Genomic DNA, 19,036 nt, shown 5'->3' on the forward strand with positions numbered 1-19,036 from the left:
TGGAGAGTCTGGCCAGGTCATGACATGGGGTTTGCAGCTTCTGCCCAAGCCCTAGTTTCCCCAAATTCTAACTGCCCGCCAAACAAATCACCCCCCAAAGAGAAGAACCGAGGCCCTCCCCATTGCTCCTAGGACTCAGGACAGGGTGCAGTGAATGCTCACAACCTCTGAGACCCAACACTGAGCCTTAGTTGCAACCTGTTCCCAGTCCCTAGCCCATTTTCTCAGAAATGAGACAGCCACGGAGCCAGAGCCCATCTCTGGTAATGCTTTATTCTGCTGGGGGACCCTGGCTCCCCATCTGTCCCCCACCTCTGTCTTGTCTGAAGTGCCCTGTGCCCTGAGGCCTTCCAGACCCTGCCCCCACCCAGAGATTTTTATAATAAACTCATGAGAGACTATATGTGTGGGTACATGTGTGTATATGTGCATATATGTATGTATATATACAAATACACATATATATTCCAATTGTACAGCATTTACAGGTACAAATAAAATAAGCTTAAAAATTACAATGGTGGCTGAGACCCATCCCACTCCAGTTTATTCAGCAAATAGAAAAATAAAGCACCAGTTGGCCTTTGAATGGTATTTGGATTTCCATACTAACAAAGACAGCTTAGGTGGGATACATTAGGTTTGGCTCCAGCCCCAGCCGGCCAGGTCTGTGCTCCAGGAAGAGGCTGTATGTTAGCCTCTACCAGAGGCAGAAGGGATGAGGTTTCCTGGCCACTCTGCTTTTGCTTGGCCTGGGTGGCAGGAGTGAGCCTATTTCTCTCCAGACATGTGGCAGTCCGAGGCCAAAGGCTACATGGACCCAGGGAGTGGCAGGCCAGGCGCAAAGCCCAAGCCAGAGGAGACTGGTTCATTGGTGCCTTGAGACTTAGGAAAGGAAGGTTCCTCACCCACAAATCCCAAGCTACCCCAAATCGTCATGGCGCCTAGTAGGGGCCCATCGGTGCCCATTCTAAATCAGCCTCATAAACGTCAGCTTCGTATTCACACAAATAAAACAGCTCACAGTGGCTGGGGCTGGCCTGTGCTCTGCCCTGTGCCCATCTGCTCCAGTCCAGGCTCTCTGGAAAAGCCAGTTAGTTCAGGGCCAGCGCTGGCCCCAAAGACAGGTCCCGGAACCTCCTGTCCAATCTCAAAAGAACCCTAGCACCAAACGGGATGGCTTGGCCTTTCAGTGTGGCACCGAGCCCGGAGCTGGGTGGAGCACGCACTGTTCTCCACCTCCCACCCCTGCATGCAGGGGCCGCAGAGGCTTCGGGCTGAGTGGCGGCGTCGTGGGAAGGCAGAAGGCCGACACGGTCCTCCTCTCTGGGGAGAGCAGAACACGGTGTGGGCGTGAAGGTCAAGTGGAAGCGGGGCACCCAAATTCTCCTTCTCTCCCCCGTGTGTGCGGAGGCGCTTTAGGAGGTCAGGGCACCAGGACCGGTGGCTCCAGCCACCTGGGCCTTGCTTGGCCCCTGGCAGCAGCGTCTGCTCTCAATTCCCCTCACTGCCTTGGTGTCAGGGGGCCTGGATGGTGCCAACCTGGGGCCAGGCCGAGGCTCACAGCTTTGTCTCGGGGCCGGCTGCCTGCAGGGTGGGAAAGGAGTCCCGGATCTTTGCCACTTCCATGGCACACAGGTGCCCAAAGACTTTGTTGTACCAGTCAGGAGAGCGGCCCCTGGGGAGGTAGAAGCCAGGCATGAGCACTGGGTTTTCCCTGCAGCCCTCACTGGCGAGAAGGAAGAAAAGCTTTGCGCCCGCCCCGGGATCAATGCAAGCGGCAGAAAAGTAGGGGCGGGGGAGGGGAGGGGGACAAGGGGCGGGGTGGGCCTGCTACCTGAGGTCAGCGCGGCAGATGTGAGTGAGCCGGGAGCGGCCCAGGCCACAAGGCTCCATGAGGTACTGGGAAGTGAGAATGAGGGCCCGCACCCCCGACTCCGGCACGGGCTGCTCGGGATCCAGGGACTGGGAGACGAGCAGGCAGCCCCCACGAGGCAGGTCAGAGCGCCACATCCTGTGGGACACACACACTCAGATTCCTAGTGCCGGTCCCCGTCCCCCCTCCCAGGTCCTCCGCGCACAGGGGGGCGGCAACCGGAGAGCCTCTTACCGAAGCACCACAAAGTCGCGGCAGGGATGGGGTGCCATGCTGTCGGTGACATAGTGGTACAGCTCCACTCCCGGCATCAGGGCTTCCAGCACCTGGGCCCGCAGCAGGTCCTCATCCCAAAGGGCCCGCTCCCGGAGGACACGATGCAGCACCACAGCTGGAGGGGCCGCCACCTCCGCGGACACCTTCCACATCCGCAGCGGGTGCCCGTCGGGTGCCTGCAAGCCGTCGGGGGGACGGGGCAGCTGTCAGGGATGGGGGACTCCAACTCCACCCCCAAGTCCAGGCCTCAAACTGCAAGGCCCGAGGTTCACGTCGCTCTAGCGCCTGACAAGGGAGGGCTGCAGAACTCCTCTGCTAGCCCTGGCCACACTCACACAGGACCGTCCCCTTGCTCCCTGTCCTCTTTGTCCTCGCTGGATGTCTGCTTCTCAGCCTCTCAAGAGCACAAAAGACGACAAAACACACAATCTCAGAGGCCTATTAGGCCCTACCATGAAATGGGCACAATGCTTGGAATTTCTGGAAGTGAGCAGGAGAGAGGTTGATCATCCTCAAGGAGCTCGCCATCCAGTGTGGGAAGTGACACGTGTGCACGACAACAAAAGCTTCCATTTACGGAGACTTTCGTATGTGCCAGGCACTGCGCGAGCTTCTCACTCCAAACCGGATGGAAAGAAGGCTCTGAATGGCGGAGGGGCACCTTCCACCAAAGCTGAAGGGTGGCTTGCGCAGCGTCACGCTCGGGGGCAGGGCAGTCGGGCAGCAGGACAGCACAAGCGCAAAGGCGGGAGTGGAAGCGAGCATTCAGCCTGACTGCCCTGCAGCCAGGGGCAGCGGCGGAGGCTATCAAAGCAGCGCGGGGTCTGCAGTGGGGCGTTTGGAGCTCCTTCGGGCAGGCGGTCCCTGAGGGAGCTCCCTTGGTCTCATTTTGTTCTTGATTCCCTAAGGTGCCTGCTGGCTGGCTGTCATGCTCCAAGCATCAGTCCGAGGCACAGCAAGACTGGCTCCTTGCCCTAGGTTCCTCCCCTCGCCTGCACCACGGCCCTCCCAGCCCCGTGGCAGCCGTGGCTGGTGTGCCGCTCACCTTCCTGCAGGCCAGCTCCGTGCGCTGGGGCCCTGGCACGCTGGTCCAGCCCTTGAAGCGCTCGGCAGCGTCGCGCAGCAGCTGCTGCACACTGTCCTCCATGTAGAGGCTCAGGCTCACGCCAGCGGCCTGGGCTCGCCGCAGCTCAGCCAGGGCCGGGCCGGGAGCGCCGAGCTCAGCCGCGCTGTAGGAGCCACACAGTTGCAGCACCATGTCCTGGGACACCTGAGAGGGCACGCACACACACTGGGCTGGGGGGCCTGGGGGGCAGGAGACCCCAGGACAGGGGCGGACACTGCAGCAAGGTAGGTAAGAAACCCTGTGAGGGAAGAGCTGAAGTCAAGGGGCTTGGGGGTTACGTGTCAAACTGAGGCCTCGCTCTGACATGGGGCACTAAGGTCAGGCCTGACGGTTCCCCCGGGTCTGGGAAGTAGGCGCCATGGCCTGGGTTACTCACCTGGAAAAGTTTCTTGCAGTCACTGATCATGTGTGATAGGCCCTGGGTGGCAGCCATGTTCTCACTCAGGTCCCTGGGGCCTGGCCGGCCAACCAGGCTGCGTTTGCTCTTCATCCTGGACAGAGGGGCAGAGGAGAGAGTGGCACAACGGCACAGCACAAGATGGCCAGCAGGCTGGCGCCCCGCTCCCAGGAAGCCGCCTTCCCAGTGCTGACCACAGAACAACCTGCTGCCTTTCGGAAGGGCCTGCTCCCCAGCGTCCAACCAGCCCTGCGCCCCTGTGGCTGGGGCTGACCCCTTAGGCAGGGACACAGCAGTGCCAGCCGTCAAAGGACAATAGTGCAATGGTACCCAAACCCTCCCTGCCTAGGCCCTGACATGCCCTGTCCCATGTCACCTGGGCGAGGGGCTGTCCTTCTTGGAGATGTTGAGGTGGAAGATGGAGGGTGCCAGGCACACTGCCAGGTTGCCGGCTGTCATCTGGTTTTCCTCAGCAGAGGCAATGTCACTTAGGAAGTAGAGCAGTGTCTGTAGCACCTCTCGGTTCTCATCGGGGAGCAGTAAGGTGGCAGCTTGCGCTGCTGCCAACCACTGATCCTTGGGGAGGACTGTGAGGAAGCAGTGGCAGAAGGGCCTTTCTTACTGCCCCAGGGGCTCTGGCAGCGAGCCTCCTGCTCCAAAGAACGCACAAGGCACAGCAGGCCCAAGGGGAGCCAGGGAGAGCGGACAGAAAAGATTGGCCCCGGGAGGTCTCTGGGTACCACACCTAGCTCTGCTACTAACGTACAGTGTAATAGGTCCCTTCCTTTCCTCAGGGCCTCAGTCTACCCTCCCATATAATGGGTCTGGGGAAGCAGAATGTGCTCTCTCTCTGAGGGCCTTTCCAACTTCAGACAGTAAATGTTCCAGTGAGCTCATGGGTCCAGCTACATTCGCCCATACCAGGTTTATCTTCCACAAGCCCTAGGATCCCGGGAGGCTGAGAACGGGTCAGGTTGTTGGGGACGGGTGCAGGCGACTCACGCTGGTAGATCTGCAGGAAAGTGGTGGTGAGCTTGCTGGTGAAGATGGGCTCGGGCAGGTCCCGGAAATACTGCTTCAGCAGGTCAGCCACATCGTAGGCCGACTGGCCCTCGTAGCAGACGTTGTCAGGCGAGATCTCGTTCATCTGGCGTAGGTTCTGGATCCTGGACTTGACTCCAGACTTGCGGAAGATGCCCACCTGGCCCGTGCCGGGGAGGGGGAGACTGTGAGGGCGGCCCTGACCCGGGTGTCAGGCACGCAGCCCACCCCAGAGACTTGAGAAGCCTGCCAGGCTTCCTGCTGGGCGGGGTAGGAGACAAATGGCAAAAGCAAAGAGAAGGATGTTTACAGCCTCAGGGCCAAAGAAAGATGGAGATGAGCAGGGGAAGGCGGATCTAGGCTAAGGGAGACTCCTAGATCAGAAAGAAGCTGGCGCAGAGTTGGGCAGGAGGCTTTGGCTCCATCCCTGCTGGGCCTTGCCAAGAACAGGAAAGGTGGACCAGCCCAACCCAAGGGGCAGACCAGAGCAGTTGCCCTCCCCAGACCCTTGGCCTGGGGCCTCGCTCGGCCACCCCCAGCACCGTCTGTATGCAGGCTCCCCCGGGGCGCTCACCTGGTCCAGGCACTGGCTGCGCAAGTAGCGCATGGCCTGCTGAATGCTCTGTGGCAGCGGCTGGCCCGTGCGCTGCACGTGGATGAGAGGTGGCACCCCAAATACATGTTGTCCCCGGTAGTCTGGGGTCTTGTTCCTCTTCATGAACTTGGGCACTGACCTGTTTGTGGGGATGACAAGTGATCAGGGAGGGATAATGCAGTTTGGAGACTCTGTCTACAGTCTCGGGGGATCAGGTGGGGGGCGGGGGTAAGGAACGCACCATATCCCCAGAGTCAACACTCACTGAGCACCTGCTTTGGGCCCAGCCCTAGGGAGCCACAGAGGAACACAGAGAGGTCTCAGTCTGGTCAAGGAGATAACTGTGTCAACAGGCAGTGATAAATCATGTGGCCAGTAGTAGACCAAGAACTTGGGAGAAGACCCATGAGGGAGGGGAACTGTACCTAGTAGATCAGGGAGGGCTTCAGAGAGGAGGTGGTAATTCAGCAGGCTCTTGAGGGACAGGAAGGCGTTGTCCCAGAGAAGAAATGGGGAAAAGGCACTCCAGGCAGACAGAACAGCATAAACAAAGGCAAAGAGACAGGAAAAAGAGCATGGCACATTCAGGGAAGGGTGACTAGTCCACAGGCCTGTAAGATGGCACTACTTAGGAGTGGCAGGCTAAAGAGCCAGAAGGATAAAGTGGGACCACAACAGGGAAGAATTGTGGCGGGAAGAATCTGGATGATGGGGAGCCACAGAAGGGTGTCTATTTATCAGGAGAGTGACAACCAAAGCTTCGTCTTAGGATAATCCCGCTGATGGCAGCATGGAGGTCGGGATGGAGAAGATACAGTTGGAGGACTAGGGTCCCCCACCCCACACCCACCCCCTGGGCTGAGCGTCCCCACTCACCAGCCCCAGCCCTGCTTGTGGGGCACAGTGTACTTCTCCATGAAGGCAGTGAGCCGCAGCAGCGAGCCCTTGTGCAGGAGGTTGATCTGGCCTGCGAACTGCCTGTTGATCTCCAGTGACTCCGAGTTGAGGCTAGGCCGGTGGGAGTTCTGGAAGCTGTGCCAACGGAGCTTTCTGTTGGGGGGTAAAAGGGGTGGAGAAGGCCAGAGGAGCAGGGTTTGCTAAACCATAGAAAAGGTTGTGTTTTCCTGCTCGTTTTTTTTCTTCCAAAAGAAAGAAAATGCAGGGAGATGGGGCCACTTTTAACACTGCTACTAGGCCCCAGGGTGAAAAAAGCTTCGCCTTAGCTACCAGGTCTGAGCAGGGGTCAAGAAGCTCTCACTTGTAATCCTAGCACTCTGGGAGGCTGAGGCGGGAGGATCGCTTGAGCTCAGGAGTTTGAGACCAACCTGAGCAACAGTGAGACCCCGCCTCTACTAAAAATAGAAAAATTAGCCAGGTGTGGGGGCACGGCCTGTAGTCCCAGCTACTCGGGAGGCTGAGGCAGGAGGATCGCTTGAGCCCAGGAGTTGGAGGCTACAGTGAGCTGTGATGATGCACTTAGAACCTCTCAGGAGGTAGCGCAGCCTTCAGTCCCATCCGGTGCCTATAAGCAATAGGAGCCCCCACCCGACCCAAGACTACGGTGCAGGGGCTGCCCCAAGAAACCCCGCATGGCAAAGCTGGGGATCAGAGAGCATTTCCTCTAACACCCTCACTCGACAAATGAAGAACCGACGCCCAAAGAGAAGCTCTAATTTCCTCAAGGCCATAGCAGAGGCAGGTCCTAAACCTAACGTCCTGGTTTCCGAGTCCTGCACTCTTTCCTGGGAGCGACTGCCTGGAGGTGATCACCCAGCAGCCAAGGACCTGCCCCTGGGCCTGTGACTAAGAAATCAGATTCAGAGAGAGAGAGAGAGAGACAGCAGCCAAGGACCTGCCCCTGGGCCTGTGACTAAGAAATCAGATTCAGCGAGAGAGAGAGAGAGAGAAGAGCCCGTGCCCCCACCCCCACCCGGACTCCCACCTGCAGGGTCTGGTAAGCGAGGCCCCAACACCTGAATCACGCCGTTCCCGGGGCGCTGATGCCTGGGGCCCAGCCAGGGACCCTGCAGCCTCAGCCTCATTCACGGAGCTCCCGCTACTGTAAAGTTCACTGGAGGAGGCCACGGTGTCCGAGATGGAGCGTCCTTCTTCCACAGACAGGCTGGAGGTAGAGGTGGGCTCTCTGGCTGAACGTGCCTCCTGCTCATCGTCCCGGGTCGGGGCCTGGGGCTCGGCCTCTGCCTGCGCCGATGTGTCGGCTGGGGCCTGGGCCTGGGCCTGAGCCGGCACTACTGGCTGCGCTTCAGCCTGGACCCGGGCTACAGGCTCCCCATGGGCCGGAGCCTCAGCCCGGCCTTCAGCCTCAGCTGTGGCTATTTCTACTGAAGAAGTGGCCTCCTCCTCTTCCTCTTCTTCTTCCTCTTCCTTGTCCCCAGGCCCCAGAGCTGGGTATATGGCCTGAGACCAGAGCTCAACCCACTGCTGCAGCCCCCACACGTGCTGGAGGATGTCATCCACGTGGGTGTAGCTGCCCCTGCCCTCCTCGTCTTCGGCATCGGCCAGGCGAGCTTCAGCTGGGTACAGCTCCGGCAAGTTGTCATAGGTGCTGGCATGGCTGCCCGTTGAGCCACAAGAGCCACAAGAGTCCCGGCGCCCCTCGCAGCCCCAGCGCCTACAAGGCTGCCAGGCGGCCAGGCGGCGTCCGTGCTCTGGACACAGGCTCTCAATGGACAGAGAGCGAGGGAAGGTGCCCGGTTTGTGGTCCCCAGGCACGTGCACCAGACAGTCACCCCGGTGTACCCGCCGAGGATGCTGGAATGTGGCCACAGGCCAAGCCGCCCAGGCCCTCCGAGTGCCAGCGCCACTGCCACTGGCTGAGGTGGCTGCCCAGTTCTTGGCCCTGTAAAATCCAGCTGAGAGGAAGCCACGGCAACTGCGGAAAGACGAGGCTTTGGTGGCCTTCTCCGAGGCGGCTGAGCCACGCTTGGGCTCTGCTTGCTGGCTGCCACCCTTTTCCTTCCGCCTCAGAGACTCAAGGTGCTTGAGGAAGTTGCGGGAACGGTGCTTCTTGGCTTTGTCCTGAGGACCCTCCTGGCCCCGGGTGGGGCTGAGGAAGGACTGGTCACCCGGGCTGGGGGCACAGTCTAGCAAGGGCAGGTCTGCCGGCTCAGGCGGTAGACTCACGGTGATGGCTGGCAGGGAGGTGGCGCTAAGCTCGGTGAGGACACTCTCACAGCTTGAGGTCACTGGCAGGCCAGGGCTCGGCGGGGCCAGCAGGTCCGAGGAGCCCACGCGAGCCCAGCGCTTCCTTTCCTGCAGGCAGGCCCGGCGGCTGCCGATGGTGCACTGCTCCTCCCCGTCCGGGGCTTCATTCTGCGGAGGCACCACAGGCTTGGGTCAGAGAGGCCCTGGTGTATGGTAGCGGTGGCCTAATGAATCTAACCTCCACCGTTGCACAGATAGGAACACTGAGACCCAAAAATGGGAAGCCACTTGCCCAAGGCCGTACCATGACATGAAACAAATCCCTGACAGAGCCTCCCAGGCTACAGTCTTAGATTACGATCACAGAACACCAGAGTTGAAAGGGATTTTAGATTTTCTAATTCATGTCTTCCTTCGCAAGATGGGGAACCTGAGGCCCAGAGAGGGAAAGAGGTTCACCTGAGGCCACTCAGCAGTCAGTGGCAGAGACAAGAGAAGGCCCCATGGGTCTCCTGCTTCACAGCCCGGGGCTCTGGCAACCTGGCTGCCCCTACCTGACTCCGGGCCTCTTGTGGAGAAAGCTACATAGAGAGGAGACCAACAAAGCCCCAGGAAAGGAGGGGGTCACTCCTACGGCTGTGTTCCAGAGCCACGTGCACCCTTTCACTTTGTGCAATCCCCGACTGGCAGAGTGAGAAAGGCCTTTGGAAGCTATTAATCCAGCTCCCCCGATTCCTCGCGGAGATGGGGAAAATGAGACTCAGAGGGTTATGACCTCATGGGGGTCACTCGGGGACCCTAACTTCTAAGACCGTGGACGCCATGATCTTTCTACCACATTCTTCTGTCCCTGCCTCCTATTCAAGGAATTTTAGCATCACGAAGCAAGTGGTGGAGGCAGATGGATTTCTCTCATGAGAAGCCACAACTAGGTCAAGGTACCAGTAATCCCAGGAGGGAGAGGTGGGCTGAGGGGCGGGGGGAGGTCTCACACTCCAGCCTCTAAACCAGACTCAACCAAAGCCAGCAGGCTCACTGAGCCCTTCCGTCCGTATCCCCAGGCCGGGGCAAGGTACTGTTCTGGACACCTCAGACTCCTGGGATACCGCAGCTAGTTTCACAAGTGGTTCGTGTATGTCCTGGGTTTCCTCATGGTGCCACGAGACCACAGACCACTCCCCTTTCATGGCTCACCTGCTTGCTCTGAAAGTGAACCTCCAGTTTCATCGAGGCACAATTGTTCAAGGTCATCAGCCTCCTGCAACAAAATATAAATGTTCACCTAAGGTTCCCAACCCCCAAAACCTGGCATGGCCTACCCAGACACTCCCAAGATGCCATCTGCCACTTCACATGCCCAAGCCATCAAAACTTCTCCCAAGGTTTAAGCACCAGACATGACATTGGGAAGATTATGGCCTCTGTCCTCCAGCAGCTTACAGATTGGGAAATAAAGCACAGAAACGGGACATGCTCAAGATAAGAGCAGAGAAGAGGCACAGCAGACACACGGAGAGTAGGACAAGGAACTTCGAAGCAAACAGAGAAGGCTTCCTGGAGGACAGAAACGGGATCCTGAGGGCAAGAGAAATGGGGACTCCTATGCCACCCTTCCACAGGAGCCTGTGACAAGGTTGGAGATGGAAACAGATAGGAAACAGACCAGTGTGCGTATGAGGCTAGGACCGAGGCTAATGAGGTAGCTCAAAAGGCAGATTGCAAAGGGCCTTGAGTGCCATGCTAAAAAAACTTTGCGCTTCTACCTGTAGGCACTTGACAAATTTTAAGCAGAGAAGCCCCACTTGGATCTGTAAAAGGCTGGCTATGGTGGCTGTCAAGAGGATGGACCCAGGGGTAGGGGGCAGGTGAACTACAACACCGAAGCCAGGCAGGAGGCTACTGGAATACATCCAAGGAGAAGCCACGGATTGGACTCAGACAAGGACTGAGCTGGTGTAAGCAGAGAGGGGCTGAATCAGAGGAATGTTTGGGGATATAACTTAAGGCAAACAGAATCAAAGCCAATCTTGGCTTTCTAGCTAGTATGACTGGGTGGGTGAGGGTGTTACAGACACAGAAAACAGAATGAGCAACGTCACTGCACAAGATAAGCTCCATTAATAATCTGGGCTCCTCCTCTGTTAGACGTACAAGGGATGTTTTTTACCACGAGGAAGCCCCAAGCTGGGCCCTTGGCTTCCTAGGCGTGGCCCTCAGCTCACCTACCTGCACAGGGCCCCCAAAGAGTCCTCGTCCAGAAAACCGTGGTCCTTCTTCACCGAGCCAATATCCAGGGGAAAAAAACCTTCTGTACAGGAGAGAAGCAAAGGTGAGTCCAGCAGTAGATCAGAAACTCAGCCCCAGCGGCCCTTGAGCTGGAAGGGCGAGGCCACGGAGGAGGGGAAGCAGGAAGGCAAGAGTCAGAGCAGAAGGCAAAAAGCCATGTGTAAAGGGGGTCCAGGGAGCTCAGGGTTGGCAGTCGGGGGAAAGGGCTGGGAGAGGCCAGGTGGGTTGAGTTGCACCAAAGATCCCCGTCAGTCAGTGAGGCAGCTCCATGGCAATTATAGACCTGAGACACTAGGTGGCTGCCAAGAGCCAACCTGGGCTCCCCCAGTCCCCTCTGAATCCTGGGCTGCTCAGACAGGGAACCCTCTCCCTGGCCCAACGCAAACTGAAGGGAGTAGTAGGGAGGAAGCAAGGACAGAAGGGACAGCACAAAGCCAAACGGTACCTCTGCTTCCCCCTATTGCCCAGAGCAGAGAAAGGAAGTAGGGAGAAGGGGACAGAGAATCTGAAAAGTTCCACAGCTCTCTGCCTTACCGGTAAAACAGGCCCATTCATTCATTTACTCATTCAACTAATACTAATTGAGCACGTACTTTGTGCCAGGCACTGCATAAGACATTGGGCATACAGTGAACAAGAGAAAAATGGTTCCTGCCTTCATGGAGTTTTCACTCTCATAGGAAACAGACAAGCAGTACATGAAACCAAGATAATGCAGTTACAATGCCATAAAAGACATCGGCCAGGGTGACGGGGTAGAGAGAGGTTGGTGGGCATGGGGTTATTTGTAGAGAGGTAGTGAGCAGAGGTAGTGACTTCTGGGCCGAGTCCAGAAGCAGCCAGCTGTGCAATGAGACAGGAAAGAGGGTTCTAGGCAGGAGTAACATCGACATCGAGGCTCCGAGGAGGGAAAGAGCTTGGTATGAGCAGAGTGGAGACGAGCCTTGGAAGCAGAGGGGAGAGCGATACACGGCAGCCACATAGTGCAGTCTTGTCGGCCCAAGTAGAGCATTGGGGCTCATTTCATTCTGAGCGTGCTAAGAAGCCAGCGGAGGGTTTGGAGCAGAGGAGGGACAGTCAGACCCATGGCCAACAGGGGCTCTCTAGCTGTGGTGTGGAGACGAGAGCACAGGAGGGCAAAAGCAGAAGCAGGGAAGTCGGGAAGGGGGCTGCGCTGCAGCAGAGGAAGTGCTAAGAAGCGGGTTGATCCAAGATACACCCTGGAGGGAGCAAAGACTTGAAGGGTTCGAGACGGGGGATGAGGGAAAGGAGGAGTTAAGGATGATTCCTGGATGTGGGGCTTGCGCGAGTTGGGGGGATGGTGGTGCCTTCAGAAGTTGGGTTTTAGATCTATGAAATCCGAGACATCTCTCATACATCTGAGTAGAGAAGATGAATCCGGAGCTTGGAGAATGAAGTCTGGACAGGGGCATTTGGGAGTCATCAGAATAGATGGTACGTGGACAAAGGTACCATCTCAGGGGAAAGAAATGTTGAGAGAGAAGAGGGCCCAGGAAAGAGCCCTGGGACACGCTAACATTTAGACATCATTTCAGGAAGTGGAGTCAGCTAAGGAGACTTGAGAGCAGCAGCCAGGAAAGGGAAGTGTTCCAGAAGCCAAAGGAAGGAGTGGCCAACTGCACTGAATGCTGTTGAGAGATGGAGTAAGATGAAGACTGGGAAGTGACCACTGAATTTGAGCACATGGGGGTCACTGGTGAGCTTGACGAGGCGACATGGGGGTGAAGCTGGGGAGCAGTGTGGGTGAGGAAGAAGAGGGGAAGTGGAAATAGTGTGAAGAACTCTAGAAAAACAGAAAAATGAAGGAAAACAGAGAAATGATGAGGCCATTGCTGTGGGGAAAGTGAGGTCGAGGCTGGGCTGCCAGGGTACGTGACTCCAGGGGACAACCTTGACATTGTGTCCATGTAAATAGTGTCCTCGGGAGTGGTACAGAACAGTGACCCTGGTAAGACAAGGTACTCTAAAACATGGGCAACAGCAGAGTGTGTGGAGGCTTGTGAGAGCAATGCTTCTTGTGTGTGGTTGGAGAGAGGATCCGATTTGGCCCATTTTACAGATGGAAAGCTGAGGGATAGGCAAAGTTATAGGATGGGGGAGGGCAAGCAATGGAGTGGTCTTACCGTCAAAAAGCTGAGCATACTGAGGGAATCCTGTCGCTCGGAGCCACTCACATGCTTTTTTGGCCTCAGCTTCTAGAGCAGAACAGAGGGAAAGAAACAGGCAGAGACAGGGTGAGGAGGGTGCTGGCACCAAGCCCCCTGGGTACACTGCCTCACCTCCAGCAGGCAGGCGCATGTAGTTCTGGCGATCCAGACAGGGCAAGAAGCACAGAGGGGCTGGCACATGGCTCTCTGCTCCCTTTGCCGACTCTCCGGATGTCCTGGCCAAGGCTGTCTCGAGCCTCGTTCCCTGCCTGTGCCAAACCCCTCCCACTCTCCTGCCCACCGCCGAAGCCCAGAACCCACCCCGTCAGCACCTCCCTGCTGTGTCCTCCACCCAGGCCTTCCTCAGGGAGCCATCGTCTTCCAAGGCCCTGGGTAGACCGACCTAGTCCAGGCAGCAGACAGGAGATGTTGGAGGATGATTATTCTCTTCCTCATCATCATACCTAACATCCTCCAGCACTTCGATAGCCGAATCTCATTTGCATGCACGATAGCCCATGAGGCTCGTTTCCCTATCCGCATTTCACAGACATACAAACAGGCTCAGCCTCCAGTCTCGCAGGAGCGCCAGCTGAGCCCGACTCCGGGTCAGGGTCCCCACCTTCTGACAGTAGCTCCGCAGTGCTCCTTCCCGGCCTCCCTCGCCAGGGGGCCTCCCCAGCACTGGCCCAGCTCCACTCGGTGGCTCAGCCTATTTGCGACATGCTGTTGCACTGGCACGGTGCTGGCCTGTGGGGGTCCTGGAGGGCCATGGCCAGGCCAGCCTCTCACCTCTGCTCTGGGAGTTCTGGCACGGAGCGGGACACCCCTGCCAGCCTCAGTGGACACGTGCAGCTGCGCTAAAGCCCCAGAGGAGGCCCTCCTGCTCGGTCAGGGTGGGCTGAATGCCAGCTACTTGCTTCCCACCGGGTAGTGCCAAGGACCAGTGGTTGGCGGGGGAAGGCTGCGGGCGTCAGCCGGCAGAGCTGCTCTGGAGTCCTGCCCCCAACGTGGCTGTTTCCTTAGCTCCTGTGGCCAGAGTCTCGCCTGGCCCTGCTGACCAGAGGACTCCAAGGAGACTGGTGGGGTTTTTCCGAGACAGGAAGAGCTCTCTCTTCCCAGTGCTTACCCACAAGGAAATCCAGGACAAGATTCTGGCAGCTGGGACTGATAAGATAAAGGACAAAGTAGTGTTCTAGAGATGCTGGGCGAGTAGAGAAGGGAGGGGAGGCGGAGGAGGTAGAAGTCAATCAGAAAAAAATAATAAGCTCTGCGAGGGTCGCACACTGATGAGGATTTTAGGGGAGAAGAGAAGGCTCTGTAGCCCCTGAACGGGGGCAGGGCAGGGACGAACATCTGTGCGTGTCCGTGAGTGTACGTGCAGGTCGGTGCCCACCCCGGCATGCCTGCGTAAAGTGTAGCCACATTTGCTCATGTCTACAATCCATGAGGCTCAGCGTGGGATCGGTACCCAGCATGTGCATGCGCCTGTATCTGCGCGTGTGTGTTACTGCAACTTCCTAACCTAGGATAGGTCTAGCAATCGCCAGGTCCTCTGGGGGTCCTAGAAAGTGTCAGACCGAGCCCTGCTAGCAGTACCTCTGCTTGTCTGGCAGGGGGCAATGCAGGCCCGAGAAAGGGTGGAGCTCTCTAGGTCAGTGGCGGCCTGGGTGCTGTGGTGAGACCAGCCAGAAGAGGGGCTGCACGCCAGCCCAGGTAGCATCTGAGGGACACGGTTTTGCTGCTAGGACAGCTGAGCTAGCTGCCATAACACTTCCCTGTCCCCTGTCCCTGCCACAGCCCAGGAGAAGACCCTTCCCCACCTTAGTGCCGAGCTGGCAGCCAGTTCCGCATCCCTCTCGTTAGGGCAAAAAGGGGGTGTCAAAGGATGGACCAGGTCAGAATTTCCAGAGAGGTGGACACAGGAGGAGACAGCAACCTCTAAAGGGTCACAAGTATGGCCACTCCAGGCAGGGAACAAACCCCTGGGATAGGCCCGCATGCCAGGAACATAGCCTTGGATCCCCCTGCAGCCCTCAGTCACTCGTGGTGAGCGGAGGCGAGCGGAGGAGAGAGGCACCTCCCTCCCTTACTCTGGGCCTCCTTCCTCAGCCTGAAGAAGGCAGAAATGAAGTCCTGAAGCTTACACATCTGCACCATCTGCCAAAGCCACAGGGCCCATGAGAGAGTGAGGAGCTGCCTGCTCCCCTAGCCCGGGGTTGGCAGGAAGGGGACCAGCTCGCTCAACATGGGTACCAAGTTCTTTCATTCCTATGAGAGCCCGCCAGCCCCACAGCAGCGGCACTAACATCACCTTGTTGTGAAACACAGAATCCCAGGCCCCTCCCAGAGCCACTGAATCAGAATCTACATTTAACAAGATCCTTAAGCAATCTACACACACATTAAAGTTTGAGAAGTGCTTGTCTAGTCACACAGCTCAGCGGTTCTCATCCCTGGAATCAGTTAGGAAGCTATTTAAAAATACATGTGGGCCGGGTGCGGTGGCTCATGCCTGTAACCCTAGCTCTCTGGGAGGCAGAGGCGGGCGGATTGTTTGAGCTCAGGAGTTCTAGACCAGCCTGAGCAGGAGCGAGACCCCCGTCTCTACTAAAAATAGAAAGAAATTAATTGGACAACTAAAAATATATAGAAAAAATTAGCCGGGCATGGTGGCGCATGCCTGTAGTCCCAGCTACTCGGGAGGCTGAGGCAGGAGGATCGCTTGAGCCCAGGAGTTTGAGGTTGCTGTGAGCTAGGATGATGCCACGGCCCTCTAGCCCGGGCAACACAGTGAGACTCTGTCTCAAAAAAAAAAAAAAAAATACATGTGCCCAGGGCCCCATCCACAGAAGGCTGACTTCATCGGTCTGTGCTGGGCCTCCCCACATCAGTGTTTTTTAAAGCTGCAGCATGGGCACACTGAGGCCCAAGGGACTTTTCCAAAGTCATATCCAGTTAAGTGTCACAGCTGAAGACTACACACCTGACCTGGGAACTCCACGTCCAGTGCTCCTTTCTACTGCATTATGCCATCTGCCCTCAGACGCCACACAAGCAAGGGGCTTAGACTCAAAGGAAGCAACTCCAGGCCCCCAAACTTTTTTTCTGCTCCTTCTGGTCTAGTGGAGTCACAAGCCTGGGTTCAAATCCCCGTGCTGTCAAGTGCGCAGCTCTTTGACTTTGGGCAAGTCGCACAACCTGTCTGTGCATGTGAGTTTCCCCCTCTGTAAAACAGAGAGGGAGGGCATAGCATGCACCCCTCAGAGCTGCTGAGAGCTTGAAATAAAATCCTGGAGAAAACAAAAGTCCCTGGCACCTAGTACGAAGCACTCAACAAATGTGTTCCTTCCCAGTTCTGACTCTGAAGGGTCCCAAAGAAAAAGAGAAAACTGTAGAAAGAGGCCCAGCTAGTGTACCCTTCTGGGTCTGCATGACAGCTGCGCCCAGACTACTGTCAGAATTGGAGCCAGATGGCTCCGGGAAGTGAGATTAGGAGGCAGAAGTTTCAAAGAGGCTGCAATTGCTCCAAAAGACAAAGGAGCAAAGGAGTTCGGAGTAGGGCTGCACGCCGAATTCCCCAGCAGCCCTCCCTAGCAGGAATCCAGAGAATGTAATGGGTTATTACCAAACAGGATGCCAGGGACATTGGCTCCCGACAATACACCATCTCATGGAGGGCTGGGAGGCCCTGAGGCTTCCTCCCAGATGGAGCAGTCAGGGACATATGTCTTCGTGATTAAGGGCTGAACTAAGGTGCTTTGCCTTCGACCCTCCTACCCGTCCCAGCCTGCCCAGGCTGAGGCCAGGAGTGACCCGACCCCCAACCCCAGTAGAGTCAATTCACCTGGGGCTGGAGCCCAGGCGGCCCAGCTGAGGATTGACTTATGTGCCTGGCGGGAAGAGTGACACCAAGCAGGCTGAGGTGAGTGAGGTAGGAATGTCTGTGGTCCCTGGCCCTGCCTCTGTGTCCAGATGTGCAGATTCCAGGCTGTGGCTGCCAGCAGACTTAACTGCTATATTCTGCAGGCCACGCGTGCTCTGGCCAAAGCTAAGGTGACATGCCAGGACAGGTCAGTAACAGCACTCAGCTGGCACAAACTAGATTCCACTGAGATTTCACGCTCTCTCCCTGGGGAGGGGCCCAGATGATCCAAGCCACAAGAGTCAGGGGACAGGGCAAACTAGAAAGCTCCAGAGTCAAATCAGGCCTCACAGCCATGCCCACGTGTCTCCCGGAGGGGGTGGCAAAGAAGGAATGGGCGAGCAGCAGCGCGCGGCTTCAGAGGTCAGAGGCGGTATCTGCAGCCACGTTTATGCAGGCCGTCCACTAGAGATCCTCACGGCATGGGGCATTTTTCTACGCCAACAAGGATGGATCAACAAGGAAAAAAGCAGGCCTTCTGTTCTCGAGAAATGCTCTATGAGTGAGGATAGAGTTTACGCACCCAGGAAAAAGGCAGCAACATTTTCCCCGGAGGAAATGCAATAATGCCCAAAGATGATAACCAAGTTGGAAAAAAAGCCTTTTTCCAGTGAACTCTGCCTCCCTGCTTGCTGCCTAAGTCATCTGCAGCAACTTGTTCCGTTCCCCAAGCTTTGCACTCCAAACCTATGCAGGAGAAACTGACAACTTTCCTGCCTACCTCTGTGGTTACCATGCGGATTTGATCAGGCCTTTGCCGGTTTTGAAAGTGGCTGTATGAAACTTAACAAAAATAGCCTTCTCTAATGATAAGACTAGTTGAACTCTGTAGTCACGGCGTCTAAGGCACAGCTCAGATCGTGTCCTAGTTGTAAAGAGAGGGGAGAAAAGAGAGCTAGGACGAAGAGAGAAGGCAATCGGTAACTAGACGGCAGGAGCTAAGGCCTCAGTCAGCCATTGTCACCAACCCTACTCTTGACCTGGGTACCTCCTCTTCACACCACAAGTGGGCAACTGCAGTCCTTGTGCCTTGTGGTCACTCAGTGTGCTGTGAGAGAGCTGCCCGTGCCCCAGGTCCAGCCTGCTCTTTCCCACCCAAACAGACCAGCTCGGGCCCGGGGACCAGGCAAGACACAGGTCCCAAGACAAGCAACGAATGGATGTCACAGGGACCTAGATGGAAGTGTCCTTCCCTTGTTATTGCTGGAGGTCCTGTGTGTCCTATCTCTCTTCTTCCTCACCTCTCAACTCTGACTACACCTTAGAATCTCCTGGGGAGCTTTTAAAAATGCCAGTGCCTGGGCCCACCCACAACTAATTAAATTAGAATCTCTGGGGGTTCATTTTTTGTTTGCTTGTTTTTGAGAGCTCTCCAGGTGATTGTAAAGTGCAGCCAAGACAGAGAACCACTGCCCTAAAGAGACAGCTAAAGCCACAGGGATAGGTCCCTGGAAAGATTCTAGCCAGAGGCCAGCAGCAGGCCTGTTCTAACCCGCAGCCCATGTGCTCTCTGTGCTGCACCGCAGGGGCAGGACAGAGACAGCTGGCAGGAGAGAGCAGTAAGCATTAGCGTACACGTAGGATGGGGCCTAAGGCAAACTTCCAACAAATGTGTTGTTCTCCTTTACTTGACTTCGCTTCCTACTTGGAAAACCATCTCTTCCACTGCCCTCACTAGAGGACGGGGGCCTCCAAAACAGGGTCTGAAACCAGCGTTGGTCTTTCCCACCTTCAGAGAGCACAGGAGGAAAAGTCAGTGTCCTGGGATGCCACTGTCTACGTGACAACCCAAGTTCCCAGGCTAGGCTCTGTGAGGCCAAGCTTGGTCCCCTGAGGCAGGTAGAGGGACATCCCACCACTGCAGGCCCTGCCGCTGCAGCTGGGAAATGCTAGACCCTGGCAAACAGCTCTCAGATCATTTCTTTTGGTTGCTACAAGGCCCATTTCCTTTGCCCGCTCTCTACCTCCAGAGAGAGACCCCTCTTCTGAAGGAGGTGGTGCTGGCCTTTTGGCAGAGGGATTGTATCTCAGAAGGTACCGCCCTCAGCACCCGTCCCCAACTGCTACGAGCAGCTCCTTCCACCCTCAAGGACACACTAAAGGTCTAGGCCAAAAGAAGCTTGCCCACACACCTTTGAGCCCAGGCACAGGGCTGCATGCCTCAGAGGTGGTGCATCACCC

The 19,036-nt window shown here is 56.8% G+C and overlaps 1 protein-coding gene across 2 annotated transcripts in view; it reads right to left on the minus strand.

The window, feature by feature from the left end:
• Nucleotides 1-540: 540 nt before the first annotated feature.
• Nucleotides 541-19,036, minus strand: part of STARD8 (StAR-related lipid transfer (START) domain containing 8) — a 31,517-nt gene continuing 13,021 nt past the window's right edge. For both annotated transcript variants that reach the window (XM_012642838.1, XM_012642832.1), the window contains exons 2-14: nt 12,907-12,978; nt 10,703-10,784; nt 9,671-9,734; nt 7,254-8,644; nt 6,188-6,361; nt 5,291-5,450; nt 4,678-4,876; nt 4,052-4,262; nt 3,655-3,769; nt 3,198-3,422; nt 2,111-2,328; nt 1,838-2,014; nt 541-1,678 (exon numbers count right to left, since the gene is read on the minus strand). In XM_012642838.1, the coding sequence (XP_012498292.1) occupies nt 1,561-1,678; nt 1,838-2,014; nt 2,111-2,328; nt 3,198-3,422; nt 3,655-3,769; nt 4,052-4,262; nt 4,678-4,876; nt 5,291-5,450; nt 6,188-6,361; nt 7,254-8,644; nt 9,671-9,727 (3,045 nt within the window). In that variant the 5' untranslated portion in view covers nt 9,728-9,734; nt 10,703-10,784; nt 12,907-12,978 and the 3' untranslated portion in view covers nt 541-1,560. The remainder of the gene's footprint in view (nt 1,679-1,837; nt 2,015-2,110; nt 2,329-3,197; nt 3,423-3,654; nt 3,770-4,051; nt 4,263-4,677; nt 4,877-5,290; nt 5,451-6,187; nt 6,362-7,253; nt 8,645-9,670; nt 9,735-10,702; nt 10,785-12,906; nt 12,979-19,036) is intronic.

Source organism: Propithecus coquereli, unplaced genomic scaffold, assembly GCF_000956105.1.
Source record: "Propithecus coquereli isolate 6110/MARCELLA unplaced genomic scaffold, Pcoq_1.0 Scaffold101, whole genome shotgun sequence".
In the NCBI taxonomy this organism is placed as follows: Eukaryota; Metazoa; Chordata; class Mammalia; order Primates; family Indriidae; genus Propithecus; species Propithecus coquereli.